This window comes from Megachile rotundata, chromosome 2 (genome assembly GCF_050947335.1).
Source record: "Megachile rotundata isolate GNS110a chromosome 2, iyMegRotu1, whole genome shotgun sequence".
In the NCBI taxonomy this organism is placed as follows: domain Eukaryota; kingdom Metazoa; phylum Arthropoda; class Insecta; order Hymenoptera; family Megachilidae; genus Megachile; species Megachile rotundata.
The window spans coordinates 11,741,418-11,757,542 of record NC_134984.1 but is presented as its reverse complement, the minus strand read 5'-3'; the positions used below and the strand labels follow the sequence as shown (position 1 = coordinate 11,757,542).

Here is a 16,125-nt window from a genome sequence, read left to right as displayed (position 1 = left end):
CCAATTCCCCAATTACCCAATTCCCCAATTCCCAAATTACCAATTCCCTAGTTCCCAAATTACCAATTCCTCAATTCCTCAATTCCCAAAATTCTCAAATTCCACAGTTCCTAAATTACCAATTTCTCAATTTCCCAATTCCCCAATTCCCCAATTCCCCAATTCCCCAATTCCCCAATTCCCCAATTCCCCAATTCCCCAATTCTCTAATTCCCCAATTCCCCCATTCCCAAATTCCCCAATTTCTCAAATTTCCAATTCCCCAATTCCATAATTCCCAAATTCTCAAATTCCCCAAGTCCCCCATTTCTCAAATTCCCAATTCCCTAATTCCCCAATTCCCAAATTCCCAAATCCCCAAATCCCAAAATCTCCAAATCTGTAAATCTCAAAATTCCCAAATTCCCAAATCCCCAAATTCCCTAATTCCCCAATTCCCCAATTCTCCAATTCTCCAATTCTCCAATTCCCCAATTCCCCAATTTCTCAATTTCCCAATTCTCTAATTCCCCAATTCCCAAATTTCTAACTATCCAATTTCTCAAATTCCAAATCTCCAAATTTTTTAATTTCCCGCCCATCCACACATCGCTTCACCACTATTGAATGAAAACGTAATTTAATAAAACCTACACATCAGCTTCTGAAATAAAACACAACACCGTTGGATTTCGTCCAAAATAGTAAATAAATGGTCATCTCGATCGAAACCAGCGAATATACGTCAAAAATATAAATCTTCATGTAGATTTGAATAGTTCGTACTCCTCATCTTTCATTTCATTCTTCCTTACCCATCATAAAAATAAAATTCCTCAAAAATTATCTCTGCATTCGGATACCTTGTATGTATATGCAACATGAGAACAAGTATCTCAGTTCGACATTCTTTTATTCAGTCTAAGCACGTATTTTCCATTTACTTCTCGATACTTGCACGCTTTAGTGAATTAGCGGTTCAAGAATCGTGAGTGCGTTCGACAAACATTATGTTGCATTTGTGTTGGATTCTTTTTACATCTGAAAGTGGGTCGAGTACACGTGTAATTGATTTGGAAAATCTAGATCAATTGTAACTTGTCTTCAATTTGCGTAATGAGTTTTTTCTCTTAAGAAAAGCGTGTGTACGTCATCGAAGAGTTTAAGTATAAAGAATATACATATGTTACCGTGAAAGACCGAAATCTGGTAAATGTCGACATTCACCATTCACTAATGGCGAATGTTGAACATGTCGGAGATTTATATTTTCTTCTCCGTAATTCAGTCGCTATAAAACATCGCAAAAGGGTGACGTAACTTTTTCGCCTCTTTTTCTGAGAGGAGTGACCAAGAATTTAAAACACATAGCACATTCTAAGCATACGTGTTCTTCCTCCGTGGCCTATTCTGGCGTGAGTTTCATATAGTATACTAAACAATTCTTCATTGGTAACATAATACTGTATATTCGTTTCCCCTGATTTTAATGGTACAATTAATTTCCTTTCATCATTAATTTTTAAAACGTCAAAACGTTTTAATCGCCTGTAATCCAAAGGTGTGTTGCACTTAGTTTTAGCAAAAACCACTTCAGAAAGTATTTTAGAGTACTTTTCTTGAGAAAAATAAAAACAATTGTCTTCTCGTTTACCCGTAATTAATGCATTTAACTTTTCAAGAAAAAGATCACGATTTATTGCAGTATTCATTCAGTACAAATTACGGTATTGGAAAAAAAATTAAGAAAACGTTGCTCGCATCATCAAAGCTTGCATAAGATTGACAAAGCTGACTGACTCCCAGCAGAACACAGGATTTGGCGGGAGAGAGCCAGTCGCTTCTTTCTCGGCTCCTCTCTTTCGGACCTCCACCAAAGCATATCTGTGATTGTCGACATACACCGGTGAGGATCCGAATGTACAAGACTGTAATAAAATATTCAATCTTTCACATACACTAAAAATATAATTTTCTTAATTAGAAGAACAGTAGTGGGTCAATGTAACCAATATCTACGGAATCATTTAATTTTTATTGAAGATGAGTGTATCAATTTTTAAAGAAACAAAAGAATGTTTCATATAGTGGAAAATGTGTTGTATTATAATATTTATGTATAATATTATGTATAATAATATTTAAAACAGTTAATAATATTATAATATTTGAAACAGTTAATAACATTATAATATTTGAAACAGTTAATAATATTACAATATTTAAAGCAGTCAATAATATTATAATATTTGAAACAGTTAATAATATTATAATATTTGAAACAGTTAATAACATGATATTTGAAATAGTTAATAACATTATAATATTTAAAGCCATCGATAATATTATAAAATTCAAAGCAATCTGTAATATTATAACATCTAAAGCAATGATATAAAACTTGTAAAATATAAATAAACATTCGTACACTAATAATACAATTTCGATTACTATAGTGAATAAATCTACAAATTTGATAAACTAGAAACAATAAAGATTATTTCCATCGCGACACTCTCGGCAATATAACAAGAGACAACTCGGCAATTTAACAATAAAATAAAATAATCTTCAGACAAATTTAAGGACCCTAAAAATTGTAAGTTATCCTCAAGAAGTACCATTTATATAATCATACAAAATTCAGTCGAAACAAGTCGATAACAAAGTTGTATTTTCGTACGTAAATAATCTTAATGGTTCTAAACGACTACTCTGAGCTCCGAATCCTTTGTTTCCGAACGATCCGGTCCACAAATTGAGTTAATTCCCTCTTCACGAATGCTAATACTAAAATGGCCACGCTCCAGCGTCCCCCATTGACCTAGCTAGTTCTGGTTTCTTCGTTATTCGACCACGTGCAAAAATCGAGACACGTGTAAGGAAAGAACAAAGGACACAGGATTCTGCGAATTGTAGGAGCAAGAAATTCGTGAATAAATATTTAACCGTAATGTATTCGCACTAGTTCAATTAGCATTTTGAGGTATGACATTTCTAAAATTAGAATTTTGCATTGTTTGAGATATGATGACGAATATAATTACGTCTTGGTCATTTATGTAACTGGTTGGTATAACATGTATGTAACAATAATTTTATGTTAATTCTGTAAATATTTCTTTAATTGTGCATGGTCTTATTGCAAACAAAAATAAATTAAAGTTATTAAGTTATATAATAATTCCAATTATTAAATAACATAGTAAAATTATTATATATAATTTAATATAAGTGCAATAATATAAGTACAAAGTAAAATTAAATTATATAATTTAATAACTAAAAATTATTGAGTTATATAATAACTTATAATTTAATAGTTTTATTTTCAAGTAAAAACTTCGAATTTTTTTTCTTATATAAAATCAGCAATTAGTTTCTAACCCAATTTTAACCTTTCAGTATTTTGTTCTTTTTAGTACAAAAAATTTTCAGTTTAACAAATACAGTAAATGTAGATGAAGAGCACAATCTTGTCTGTATTTTATGTTATCATTGTTTGTTTTTATATAGCCATTACATAGAAACACATATCTTCATTAATTTATATAATTTCAAATACCTAATTCACATCATTAATCTTTCTTAATTTTCACAATTTTAATCATTAAAATTACTGACACCACGAACCAGTCGAATGTCGCAAGTTTCTTATAAATTATAAATTACACAATTTTTTTTCTGTAATTATCTTGATTTTTGATTGTATTATGTTAACTAATATTCTGCTATTTATTTATTCTTCAGCTTCATCTCCAATATCAAATTAAGTACACATACGTCGAAAAGCTACCCTAACAGTAGTCGACAATATCCATTAATCCGACCGCCTTCTCGCAGGTAGAATTCCGGCAAAGAATGTCTCAAGACAAGTACATACGCTCGAAACCGCTTATTCCAAGCGGAAACAAGCGGTTTCGCGTGTACACAAACATGCGACGAGGTTGCAATTAAAGTTTTGCGGAAGGGAGATGCGGAAAATGTCGGATGGTCGAAGTATCGCGGTCTCGAACGCCTCCGGAAGTTGTCCCAAGAGCGAACCAGGACGAAAGGAGATTCAGCTGGAGGGGAGTTAAATAGGGGACCCGTGGGACAAAGAGGGGAGAAAGGAAGTGCGAAAGAGGGGATAAAGCAAGTAAGAACGCGAAACCAATAGGGAGGGAGAGGAAAGGTGGTCGGCGAGGAAATTTCCATGACGTATATAGGGTATACGGCGTTTACCGGCGAGACTTCCAGGCACGCGTCGTTCCAGGCCAACAATTGGCCGAACTTGTTCTCCGTTTCCACGATACAGCCATGGGGAAACTAGTTTCGGTTACGAAACAAAAGGTCGACGTCTCGATGACCCCCCACCGGGTCCCGGTTCGAGCATCCTTGGATTTCTTTCAAGTTTCTGCGACGAGGAAACGGACCCAGCAAGGAACCGAATGAATAACGAGGGATCTTGAAGGGGGAGTGTAGAAAGGGACCCCCACTGAAACGCTCTTTTGCGAACACCGGTTTCTACGAAATCCTGTTGTTAGAGAAATCTTCATTCTTGGATAAACCTTTGTACGCGACTTCGTAACACATTGTGCGATACGGAGAAAAGGGATTCGTCAGGGAAATCCGGCATTCATTTTGTTGGGGCTCTTGCAGATTTGCGAATTTGACATTCTTGAAGTTTCGAGCTGCCAACATTTAGAACTATAGGTATTCGAGGATTTTAGAATATGCAAAATTTTGAAGTTTGAGAATTTGAAAACTTTTAGATGTTTGAATATGAAAAAATTCAAAAATTGGAAGAGTTAAATGTGGAAAGACTTAGAAATTTAGGACTTTAGAACATAAGAAACTTGGAATTTCACAAACATAAAAATGTAGAATTTTGCAAAATTAGGACGTGGTATTATAAGAAACTTGAAACTTTAGAAACATAAAAATTTGAAAATTTATGACGTCATTATATAAAAAATTTGAAATTGCAGAAACATAGAAATATGAAAATTTGAGAAAATAGAAACTTGCAGAATAAAATACTTGAAAGTTGAGAAAAACAGAAATTTGAAAATTTAGAACGTTGAAAAATAATGTACTTAAAATTTGGGAAGTATAGAAATGTAAAAATTTATGAGAACGCAGTATAATAAACTTCGTCATTGATCAATCTTCCGTGCAGTTAAGAAGTTCGTAAACCGGCTAAAGTGACTTAACAAAAATAAAAGTGATTCAATTGATTTCGATTAATTCTGAGAAGGAATTCTCGAAACGGCCTTTTAACCGTGGTAAATTAGGTTTATTAATACATTTCTTATCACACTATGTCTTTCTAAAAAGTTAATTATTTCTCTGTTGTAATTTGTGTTACATTGATAATTACATTTGCAAGTATTCTTTTTCTTTGTAGAATTATATTGAATTAAAATTTTATAAGTTTTCATTGAAAGTAACTAACATTTTATAAAATAATTTTATAAAATAATTTTGTAAAATAATTTGAATGATTTTAATGTAAAATAATTGAAACTGACGCAAAAGTTTGCAATCTAAGCAATGATTTATAATTTAAAGCGATAAGTGACTCAAAAGTCTGATAACATTCACTATTCTAAAATTACTAGTAACAAAATTGTTAACGTTTGTGATCTTACAAAATAAATTCGCTGAAACAAAGTATTTGTTATCAAACACATCATTCACAAAACAGGAAGTAAATTTTATACAAATGATAAATCGATGAGTTAACAAAGATAACAAAATTTTTAGAACATTTTATTCTTGCGAAGAAATGTTAATCAAGTTCGTACATGATTATATACATTTTCAACCAAAGACAATATTGCTTGCCAATTATCAAACTAATTATTGTCAGAAGCAATTAAAAACTAATGACAAAAATTACGTAACTAATCCGTAGAATTATTTGATATTCTCCGAACTGATTTAAGTCACTGAAGAACAAGGAAACTGAACGAAAATTGCAGGAAGTTAAAAATTATTGTACAATTGCAATTTTTTATATAAATTATCCCTAAAAGTATCGATACTATGTATGAGACAAGATATTAATTATTATAAATATTGATAATAAATATTTATTATTGGAATTTCTTAAAATAATACTAAAATAAAGAAGAAGAGATATACATGTCCAAAAGAAATATAAGTTTTATAATTAATACGATATTCAAACTAAAATTCGGTCTGCTAAATTTTTCGACAGACTTTCAAATAAAAACTACAATCGTGTAAAGGACATAACTTGAGAGAAACAAATAATTTTAATAAAACTACTGTAATATTCTACTGTAATGAAGCTTAATGTGTACAGAACAATTTTCTTACTATTAACTATTATTTAAATAAAAAGAAGCATTCAACATAAAAACAGAAATTCAGTACACTAAATTTTCTCCACAGACTTCCAAATAAAAGCTACGGCCACATAAAGAGCATAACCTAAAAAAAAATAGTTTTAAAATTATTTTAACATTCCACTGCAATGAATATTAAAGAACACATTATTTTCTTACTAACTGTTATTAGTCTAATAGAAGATGTTTTAATAAATTATTATTCTATTCCGAAGAAGAATACTTGGCCGTACTTGAACTTGAGGCGATTTATCGGTGGCATAGTTCGTTCATCAAGAGAAGAGTCAACGTTCGAAGTCGCAAATACCAACTATGCGTTCGTCGATAATCGATCGGGGTCAGAATAGAAACTAGGAATCACTTGCAAGCAACGAGCAGGCTCGTTCGTTCACCGAGACACGTGTCAGAAGTTTACACACGTCTTTGCTCACATGTCCCGTGATTTTTTAACAGATTCGCTGACACGGTGAAAATGCACATTCTTGTGAAACATTAGAATGTCTGTTATTATCGATGCAGACAGTGGATTTTTTATTTTGTGCTTTTAAATTGGTCGAAGTCAAAATTTAGACTGTCAGAATTTGCAAATTATGATTGCAAGATGAAAATTTTGAGATTTCAACAGTTTTGAATTCTATTTTTTAAATTTCACTGTTAATACAAAATTGCAAATTCTAAGTTTTAATTTTATGGTTAAGAAAGCACCAAATTCTAATTTTTAAAATTCAAATTTTAAATTTCACTGCAATGGAAGTTGCTTATTCAAATTTATAAAATTGAAGCATTCAATATTTGCTAAAATGGATTTTTCAATTTTAAATTTTCATCTTTCAAGACTTCTAATATTTTAGACTTTCAAAATCACCAAATTTTGGAGTTAGAAATTTTTAATTTAAAAAATACCTAAATTTTAACTTCCAAAACTTAAAAATTATCAAATTCAAATTTCAAGCTTTTCAAATTAAAAAATTTCAAATTTCAAGCTACCAAAACGTAAAAATTTCAAGCCACCAGAACAAAAATTTCAAGTTTCAAACCATGAAATTGTCAGAACTTCAAATACCAAAAAACCAAAATATAAAAATTTCAAAAATCCATAAAAATTCTAAAATATCAAATTTCAAACTTTCAAGCACTAAATTTTTCCCATTCAGCAAGTTTCAAAGATTCCACCTATCAAGCCATAAATTTATTCGAATTTTTCACATTTGAAAATCCCCTAAGAACCAAAATACATCTCAGTTGATGGATGTAATCCGAGTATCAAGATTCTGTAACGGAGCCCTGTATGATGACAGCAATATCCAGACAAGGTCGTTTGCCGGAAATAATCTGTCTGGTGGATCATCGCATCGGTTGAATTCTACCAGACGAGAGTGATCCTTCATCTTCCAAAAAACTTGTTCGCCATCCAAAGACGACGTAAATTATATGGAATGCGTGTGAAGAACCTCATACTTGAAACTTTAATGTCTGTCGAATTTCACATTTTTCCATTTGGGAGATTTTTTTTATGTTCAAAAATTTCTACATTTCTTTTGCTTTTTTAAATTTTCTTACTTTCAGGTTTTAAGATTTCTTAAACTTTTATATTTGCAGATTTGTAAAGTTTTGGATTTGCTAAATTAGAAATGAATAGTTTCAAATATTCAAGTTTGCAAATTTATAAATTTACAAATTTGCAAATGGTTAGATACTCAAATTCTAAAACTTTCAAATTCCTAATTTTGAATTTCAAAAATTTTCAAATTATCAAATTTCTAAATATCTATCTTTCTAAATTCTTAAATTATTTCCTTTCACCTTATTAAATTATTCAAATGTCCAACTTTCGAATTTTTCCACATCCAATTTTCCAAACTCTCAAATTACCAAACCTCTAAATCCTGAAATTCCAAAATTTCCAAATTTCACAACTTTGAAATTCCTACATTTTCAATTCCCCACACGTCTAAATTCAAAATCTTCAAATTACCAAATCCCTAAATCCCTAAATTCTCAAGCTAAAAAATTTACAAATTTTTAAATCTCACTCCCTAATTTTCAATTTTCCAAAAATTTTCATTTCTCAATTTTCCAATTCTCCAAACTCTCAAAGTCCCAAATATCCAAATTTAAAAATTCCTTAAAAATTTTCACCCAACAAAAATTTGTTAACGCTCTTAATTTGTTATCTTTCTCCTCTAAATTCTATTAAAAAAAAAATTGCGTCGTTGCCAAGCAAAACATCTGGTTTAGCTTCCTCCCGTCAAATTTCACCCGTATACTCCACTCGACTCACAGAATTAGGACAAGTTTTGGTCGATACTATTTCCGACAATAGAACCATTCTTCCTTGTTTAACGCAGAAATAACGGACATAACCGCCACGAAAAATGTAGATTGAATTTAGAACGATGATGTAAGTTAATTTGATATGGACATCTGATATTATGTCGGTTAGTGGAAGACGGTTTTTTAGCTGAGAATAACGGATGTGTCAAGAATGAACATAATAACGTTCGCAGACATGAGAAGCTAGATTGAGGAAGACGGCATCAAGTACATTTATTAATTTTGCTACGTTAACGTACACGTTTTGAATGATCACTCTTTCCTATAATACTTAAATATATTTGTGTATTTAATTTCTTCCTTAAAAATTTATTTTTTTCTTTAAAATTCATTTTCCTATTTTCTGTTGTGTTTTTTTATTTTTGTAGTACCCTGAGGTTAAGAGTTTTGTCACAGAAGAAAATTGCTTAAATAAATCTTTGTATCTCCTGGAGAATTTTATCGAATTTAATAAATAATGATTGAATTTAATAAATTTGATAAGTAACACATGAATTTAGTTAATAAAATTTAGTAGTTAAGTATTGAATTTAATAAATACAAAATATTGAATCCAATAAATACAAATTAATGAATTTAACAAATACAGAGCATTGAATTTAATATTTTCCTAAAATTGAACCTTTAATAAGCCCATTAAATATTGTCAACTTCTTTTCATAAAACTTAAGAAAAAGACAAAATTGTGGTTTACGCACAAGATAAATGGTTCAATTAAATCAACAAATCTGCTTTTTAATCATATCAGATTAACGTATCATGACAGATTATCATAAGATTAATTAAAAAACAATAAACTTATCAAAATGTGTCAGATTTAAAAAATAAAAACAATAATACATTATAAAGAGTATCACAAGATCATAATATCATAACGGATTTATTATAAAATCTACTGAGATCATTTTAGTGTACGAAATAAAAGTTGTACGATAAATATTTTGATCTGCGGCGCATGCGCGCGCGCATGCGTGTTCTGCGTCGCTACGGGATCGAGATATTAGGTTTCGCCGCGGAATTTAAACACGTCCGCGAAACAAAAATGCAAAGAGACGCAGAAATCGTGAGATTAGAAAGTAAACACGGCGACTAAACGACACCGAAATCGTTGCATGAGTCTTTTTATCATTTGACTCCTGATAACATTTCGTGTACCTTTACCTACGGCACTTTTTACGTTCTTTATCTCGGAAAGTGTCATTGAGCATTTTATCTCAGGCGTCGGTATTTTCATGTATCACTAATGTATATTTATTTAAACTTCATACAGAGTGTCCGTACTGATTTGTGGGAGTCCTGTTACTTTCTTAACTATCAAATTACGCGATTGTCGAAAGGGATAAGTGTCCTATAACTTTTATGGGATGAGGTAACTGTACACTGTACAAAAAAAATTTAAGTTTTAATGGAAATGCAGGGACGGCAATATGGGCAACTTGTACCATGCTATAAATTAGAAATAGGACACGTGTATGGTGGAGGTTTTATGGGACTCAGGATTAGCCTTGGGGAAGCAAATTGTATATGGGAAGCCATTGGTATAAACACTGTAATCCTTATCCGTGGCCAATTCTGAATTTTATATTTCTCACAACTCGGTTCTCTTTTAATAGGATGTTTTATTCGTTTGACATGAGGATTTGCGTGTAAATACAGCGTGAAATTTTGAAATTCTAACATTTTAAAATTCTAAAATTACATTCTGAAATTCTGAAATTTTAAATGTCAAAAATTTTAGTGTCTCAAAGTTCTAATATTTCAACAATGCAAAATTATAAAATACTGTAATTTAAAAGTTTGAAAACTCGAAAACCCTATAATTATTAAATTCTGCAATTTAAATATTACAAATTTGTAAATGAAATTCTAAAATTAATTACGATTAAATTAGAATTAAATTGAAATTAAAATTAATTTACAATCAAATTGAAATAAAAATTAATTTAGCAATAAATTCAAATTAAAATTTAACTCCAAATAAATTGAAATTAAAATTTCATTCCAAAAAACTTCAAATTAAATCAAGTTTCCATCAATCATTTAAATGCAACGTGATAACAAATCATAAATGTAATATCTGTCTAGATACTTCAATGAAGTGATTTAGTACTTTGATCAGATTTATATATTTTTTCCACAACAATCAATCACACTCTTCGTAAATTAATTACATAGAAAGAAAATTGTTATCTGTATTGCATGAATCTTTGGAGTGCTACGAATATTCCTAGAATTCCAATACGTATTCCGTATCGCATAAGCGAAACATGTACCGCGTCGGTGATAAGACGATAAAATGTGATAACAGATAAACGTTTGTTTTATCAGGACATATTCAAACGCTTACATCATTATGTGTGTTAGGAAAAAATTTGTGTAACAAGAGTATTCTCACATTTTTTTTTTTTAATTAGAATTTATCTTGACAAGCTTTAATTAAATGAGGTTTGATTTACAGATATTAGGGTATTTAAAGTTTGGAAATATTTGTGATGAACAGTGTTTATTATATGGTGGTGAGGAAGTTTGAAAATGTGGTAATTTGAGTTTTTGGCAATTTGGGGATTTGGGAATTTAAGGATTTGTGAAATTGGGGATTGGAGAATTTAGGGATTTGGGAAATTGGGGATTTGAGAATTTGGGAATTGAGAATTTGGGGATTTGGAGGATTTAGAGAATTTGAGAATTTGGGGATTTGAGAATTTGGAGAACTGAGAATTTGGGGATTTGAGAATTTGGAGAATTGAGAATTTGGGAATTTGGAGGATTTGGAGATTTTGAGAATTTGGGGATTTGAGAATTTGGAGAATTGAGAATTTGGGGATTTGAGAAATTGGGGATTTGAGAATTTGGGGATTTGAGAATTTGGGAATTGAGAATTTGGGGATTTGGAGGATTTGGAGAATTTGAGGATTTGGGAATTTGAGAATTTGGAGAACTGAGAATTTGGGGATTTGAGAATTTGGAGAATTGGGGATTTGGAGGATTTGGAGAATTTGAGAATTTGGGGATTTGGGAAATTGGGGATTTGAGAATTTAGAGATTTGAGAATTTGGTGACTTGAGAAATTGGCGATTTGTGAATTTAAGGATTTGAGAATTTGGAAATTATTGAATTTTGGAATTTGTAAATTTGGGACTTGTAACTTTGAAGATATAAACACTTGAGAATTGGAGCACTGGGAAATTCGAAAACTTAAGAGTTCCAGAATTTGAAGATTTAAAGATATAGAGATTTGCCAAGTGATTACTTCAAGATTTCATACAATTGAAAATCTCGAATTTGGTAATCTTGCAATTTATGGATATCAAAATTTGATAACTTAAAAGTTGGAAAATCTGAGACTAATCCCAAAGTTTATAAACTGCAGAATTTAATACATTTCTAAAATCTATTAAACACCTATAATTTTTGATCAATACATAAAAAGAAATATCATTGTTTTCATAATATTTGTGGTTATTAAAGTGTTAACAATCGATTCATCTGACTGTGACCATGATCGCGATAGCCAATCGTGCGGAGAAGTCTAAGAAGAAATCGTCTGGATGATTTATCGATCTCTCTAAGAATCGCGTGATATGCTGCCTATGTGATAAAAATAGACAAACCAAGTTGATGATACGAACTTTGTACGTCTAGAAACTACAGAATTACAAAAAGTGTTAGTAAACAAATGAACGAATTATCAATTTCTAATTTTATATCCAGAGTTATTTGCATATTTCCGAATTGTCAAAGGTTAGGTTAAATTATACTTTGGTTAAATAATTAAATAACTAATTAGTTTAATAAGTTACGCTTAAATTTGATCAAAGACTTAAAGTCCTCTTTTCAAATTCCTCAATGTTCAAATTCCCAAGTCCTTAAAAATCCCAATTCTCAAAGATTAAAAAGATTGAAATCCACGTCTCAAAATCCCCACACTCTCAAGATTCCGTACTTTATCCTTACAACAACAATTCCCTATCTTATCACATCTCCACCTACTGCAAAATCACTTTTGCTCATCAATTCCATGAAATAATAAAAAACATCAAAATTCAAAAATGCAGATAAGTAAGTCATTAGCTTATAACTGTATTAGCACTTGCGTCAGACAGAGATAAAATCATACAAACATTGTCGCAATGTTAGACAATCAAAGAATGTCCAGATGTTAGAAATATTAGGACATGATCATTGTTAAACGCGTTATAATTAAAATCATTAAAATCATAATGAACTTGAAATTGAATACTGATACAAATATGAGTCAAAGTCACTCTTTAACCGTTATGTGCGGCACGTGTCATATTATGCAAGGGTTTAAATCAATTATACCGCCCTGACAAAATAATTTTAAGAAAAAAAATACGCCGACATCGAAATACACTAAAAAGTATAAAATAATTTCTATTTTCTAATGAACTAATTTCTATTTCATTCAATTATACAATTACGTAACAAATATGAATGAAACCTATTTACTCGTTAGGTAGTATTTTAAATACATTTCAACCTTTTCGGAGGCAGCGCAAAATTAAAAATACCTCAGTAAACGTTGCTGTCAATAACCAGTTGATTGTGGTATGGCGTATTGGAAATTAATAAATCCTGAGAAAGAATACGAACCATTATAGATATATCTGGTAATATACGTAAATGTAACGACTGCATCTTCATTTCGCAACGTTTCTGATATAAATGAAATTGAATCGACTTCGTTCGCATGTGGAAGTCATGGATCTAAGAACCTATAAACGGAGCCCACGACGCGGGAATTACTAAATTTGCGGCAGATGGGCTCTATCTTTATAGTATATGCGGCGATCGAGTCTCAAATATTCAAATTGTTTTCATTCGATAAGCAAATTAAAAAATTGAAGATGCGATCTCCGAGTGTCGGATCGAAAACGGCTTCCGTTCGAAACCGATCGAAGCGTCGCGACGGCGACGTCGAACACCGGTTCGAGTTCCAATAATCGCTGTCCAACAACTTGGTCACCGCGGTTTCGCGATTGAGTAATAATGGAAAGTAACCGAGACACGCACGACGAGGAAGCAAAACGAGGAAAAAAGGCGAAACGGATCGACGTCGAAAACGTAGGTAATTTTTCGCGACCTCGTTTTATCAGTTACACGTGACACTTAATTCAAGTTTAAATGACTGGCCGCTGAGTCAACGCTTGAAACGTCCCACGATTGCGATATTTGGTGCACGAATTTGTCGAAGGTAAAAAAAAACCACGTGGCGACTGCGTGTACGTACATAAATGGCTTCCATGCACGTATTCTTATGCATGCAAATCGAAACGCGAACGTTGAACACTGCGACGCGAGAAAAAAATTCGCATTTACATTTACATTTGCGTGCACCATTGAACTCGTGTTCCGTCTGCGCTCCATTCGTAAATATTTGATTTCGTAATTGCTCCGAGTGATCTGCATAGTTTGATCGGTTTCCGCGTGTTCGCGCTTCGTGTCGAGCCGCCATAACTGTTTGCGCTCCGATTTTCGAATTAATATTTTGTAACAGCGTCTCTCCTTGCGAAACTATTATTTTCACTCTGAGAATTTCCATGATCCAAATTTATATTTAAGCGAATTGCATTTGAGGTTTACATTCAAAGCTTTTTTTAATTTTCTTAATTTTACTTATATGTTATACTTATAGCATGATTTTTAAATTCTTTAAGGTATCTAGTAAAAATATTGTTATTTATGAATTTAATGCAAATTTAAAGTTAAGGTTGCTTAACCATGCACTGAACGTCAACGGACCATTGAGTGCCATTTTAGAGTCATCGAGAATCTTTCAAGTTCCATTTCCAATAAGTCTGCTAAATTTTGGTAAAACTAGCATTTCTCAGCAAACTATTTTTAACCAAATTGTTTTAATGAAATAGTTTTTCTCAAAATAAGTGTTAGACTTAAGTAAATAGAGATGGTTGACATGGCGCTAGAAGTGTCAATGTTGCTATTTGTGAAATGAGAGTATTGCGCCGAAAAATGGAGAACAGCCCCGAGCGTCGTTTCAATAATTTTGCTAGCGCCGCTTTTGATTTCTCTTTCGCGATGTCTCACGTCTATTAATACGCTTGTCGCGGTCAAGCACACTTCCGACCGCGATTTAATTAAATTCTCGCTCGATCAGATGACTGTGATCGACGATGTAACCGTTAATCCGTCAATAAACCTGTTTCGTCACCGGTTAGCTGCGAATTTTTAACACGGAGCACGGTTACGTAACGGCAGCGGAACGAAGAGGACAACGATCGAAAATCGAAAAGTAAGAAAAGTGTGTGAAACTCACCTGAAATTTGCCCCCGTGAACCGGCGCTCCCTGGTTCTGCATCTTGTGCGACATCCTGGCTAAAACTCACGATCGACTTTGTGCCCGATCAAATTCCTGATCCGTAAAGGTCTCTGGCAAGCTGTGCGTTTATTCTGGTTCTAACGAGCTTTCTCGGTCGATCGAAAACGAGTCGATGTCTCCTCGATGTCTGGTCCTGGTGAATCGTCCTCGATTCACCCACACACGTTCAGCGTTATCCCAGGTGAACCGCGTGTACCACAAATATCCTTCGATAGAATTATCCAACAGAAACGTTTCGACTCGGTGGACGGCCGTGTTAACACTGATCCTGCTCCTTTCTTTACCGACTTTCTTCAACGATTTCTCTTTGCCTGCGTCTCTTGGCCGCTCGAGGGATGTGGCCGGACTAAAGGGATCCCCGAGGATCGGGGGGAGAGAGAAGCGAATAGGCGAAACTTGCGGAGAGGAGGGATTAGCAGGGAACGATGAGTCGGGGTGCAGGTCAGAACGTGGTGGATCGTGTCGTTTCGGGACAAGCGTGCATGGAGAACGATGTTGAAGAGATCTGTCCGGTCCCTGGAGAAGCGTCGCGAGCGTCGAAGAGACTCGGCTAGGAATGACGAGCCACGACGTGGGAGGCCACGGGAACCCGCGGTTCCGTCGCCTCTTTTCTCCCACTCTTCTTCGTGGCTGTGCCTCCTTCGTCCCTTTCCGCGTAACCTACACACTCTCGTCTCCACGCACACATACACGAATGCTGAACGACCTAACTGTGCTGCTCACACGGTGACTATGCTTATCCTCCCCACCAGGTCTCACACAACCTCGAACCCCCACTGTACACCCTTCCGATCACGGTCAACGCTCACTTCTCTGGGTTCTCGGACGATGTTCGCCACCTCTACCAACGACACCAACCACCACCACCACCAACGACAGGGTCGACGTCAATTCCACCACTTCTATCGTCATCATCATCGCTGGCGTCGTCGTTGTCGTCGTCGTTGTTACTGTTGTTGTTCTTGTGTTCTTCTTTTACTCCTTTCTAGCTTTCTCTCTTTTCCCACCATCGCTCCCTGCACAACGATCCCCGGTAACGTTGTCTTCGTCCCTCTTTAGGTCCCCCACTTCAACTGCCACTCTTTTTTTCCTCGTTTT

At 33.3% G+C, this 16,125-nt stretch overlaps 1 protein-coding gene across 2 annotated transcripts in view; it reads right to left on the bottom strand.

Annotated features, from left to right (window-relative positions):
* LOC100875758 (proton-coupled amino acid transporter-like protein pathetic) overlaps positions 1-15,724 on the bottom strand; it is a 67,874-nt gene extending 52,150 nt beyond the window's left edge. Inside the window, exon 1 of one of the 2 annotated variants that reach the window (XM_076528985.1) lies at positions 14,965-15,724. Coding sequence is in view for 1 of the 2 variants with exons in the window: in XM_012290877.2 (XP_012146267.2) it covers positions 14,965-15,018 (54 nt within the window). In the remaining variant the exon portion in view is untranslated. The remainder of the gene's footprint in view (positions 1-14,964) is intronic. The other variant, XM_012290877.2, reaches the window with a different exon arrangement.
* Between the last annotated feature and the right edge of the window lie 401 nt (positions 15,725-16,125).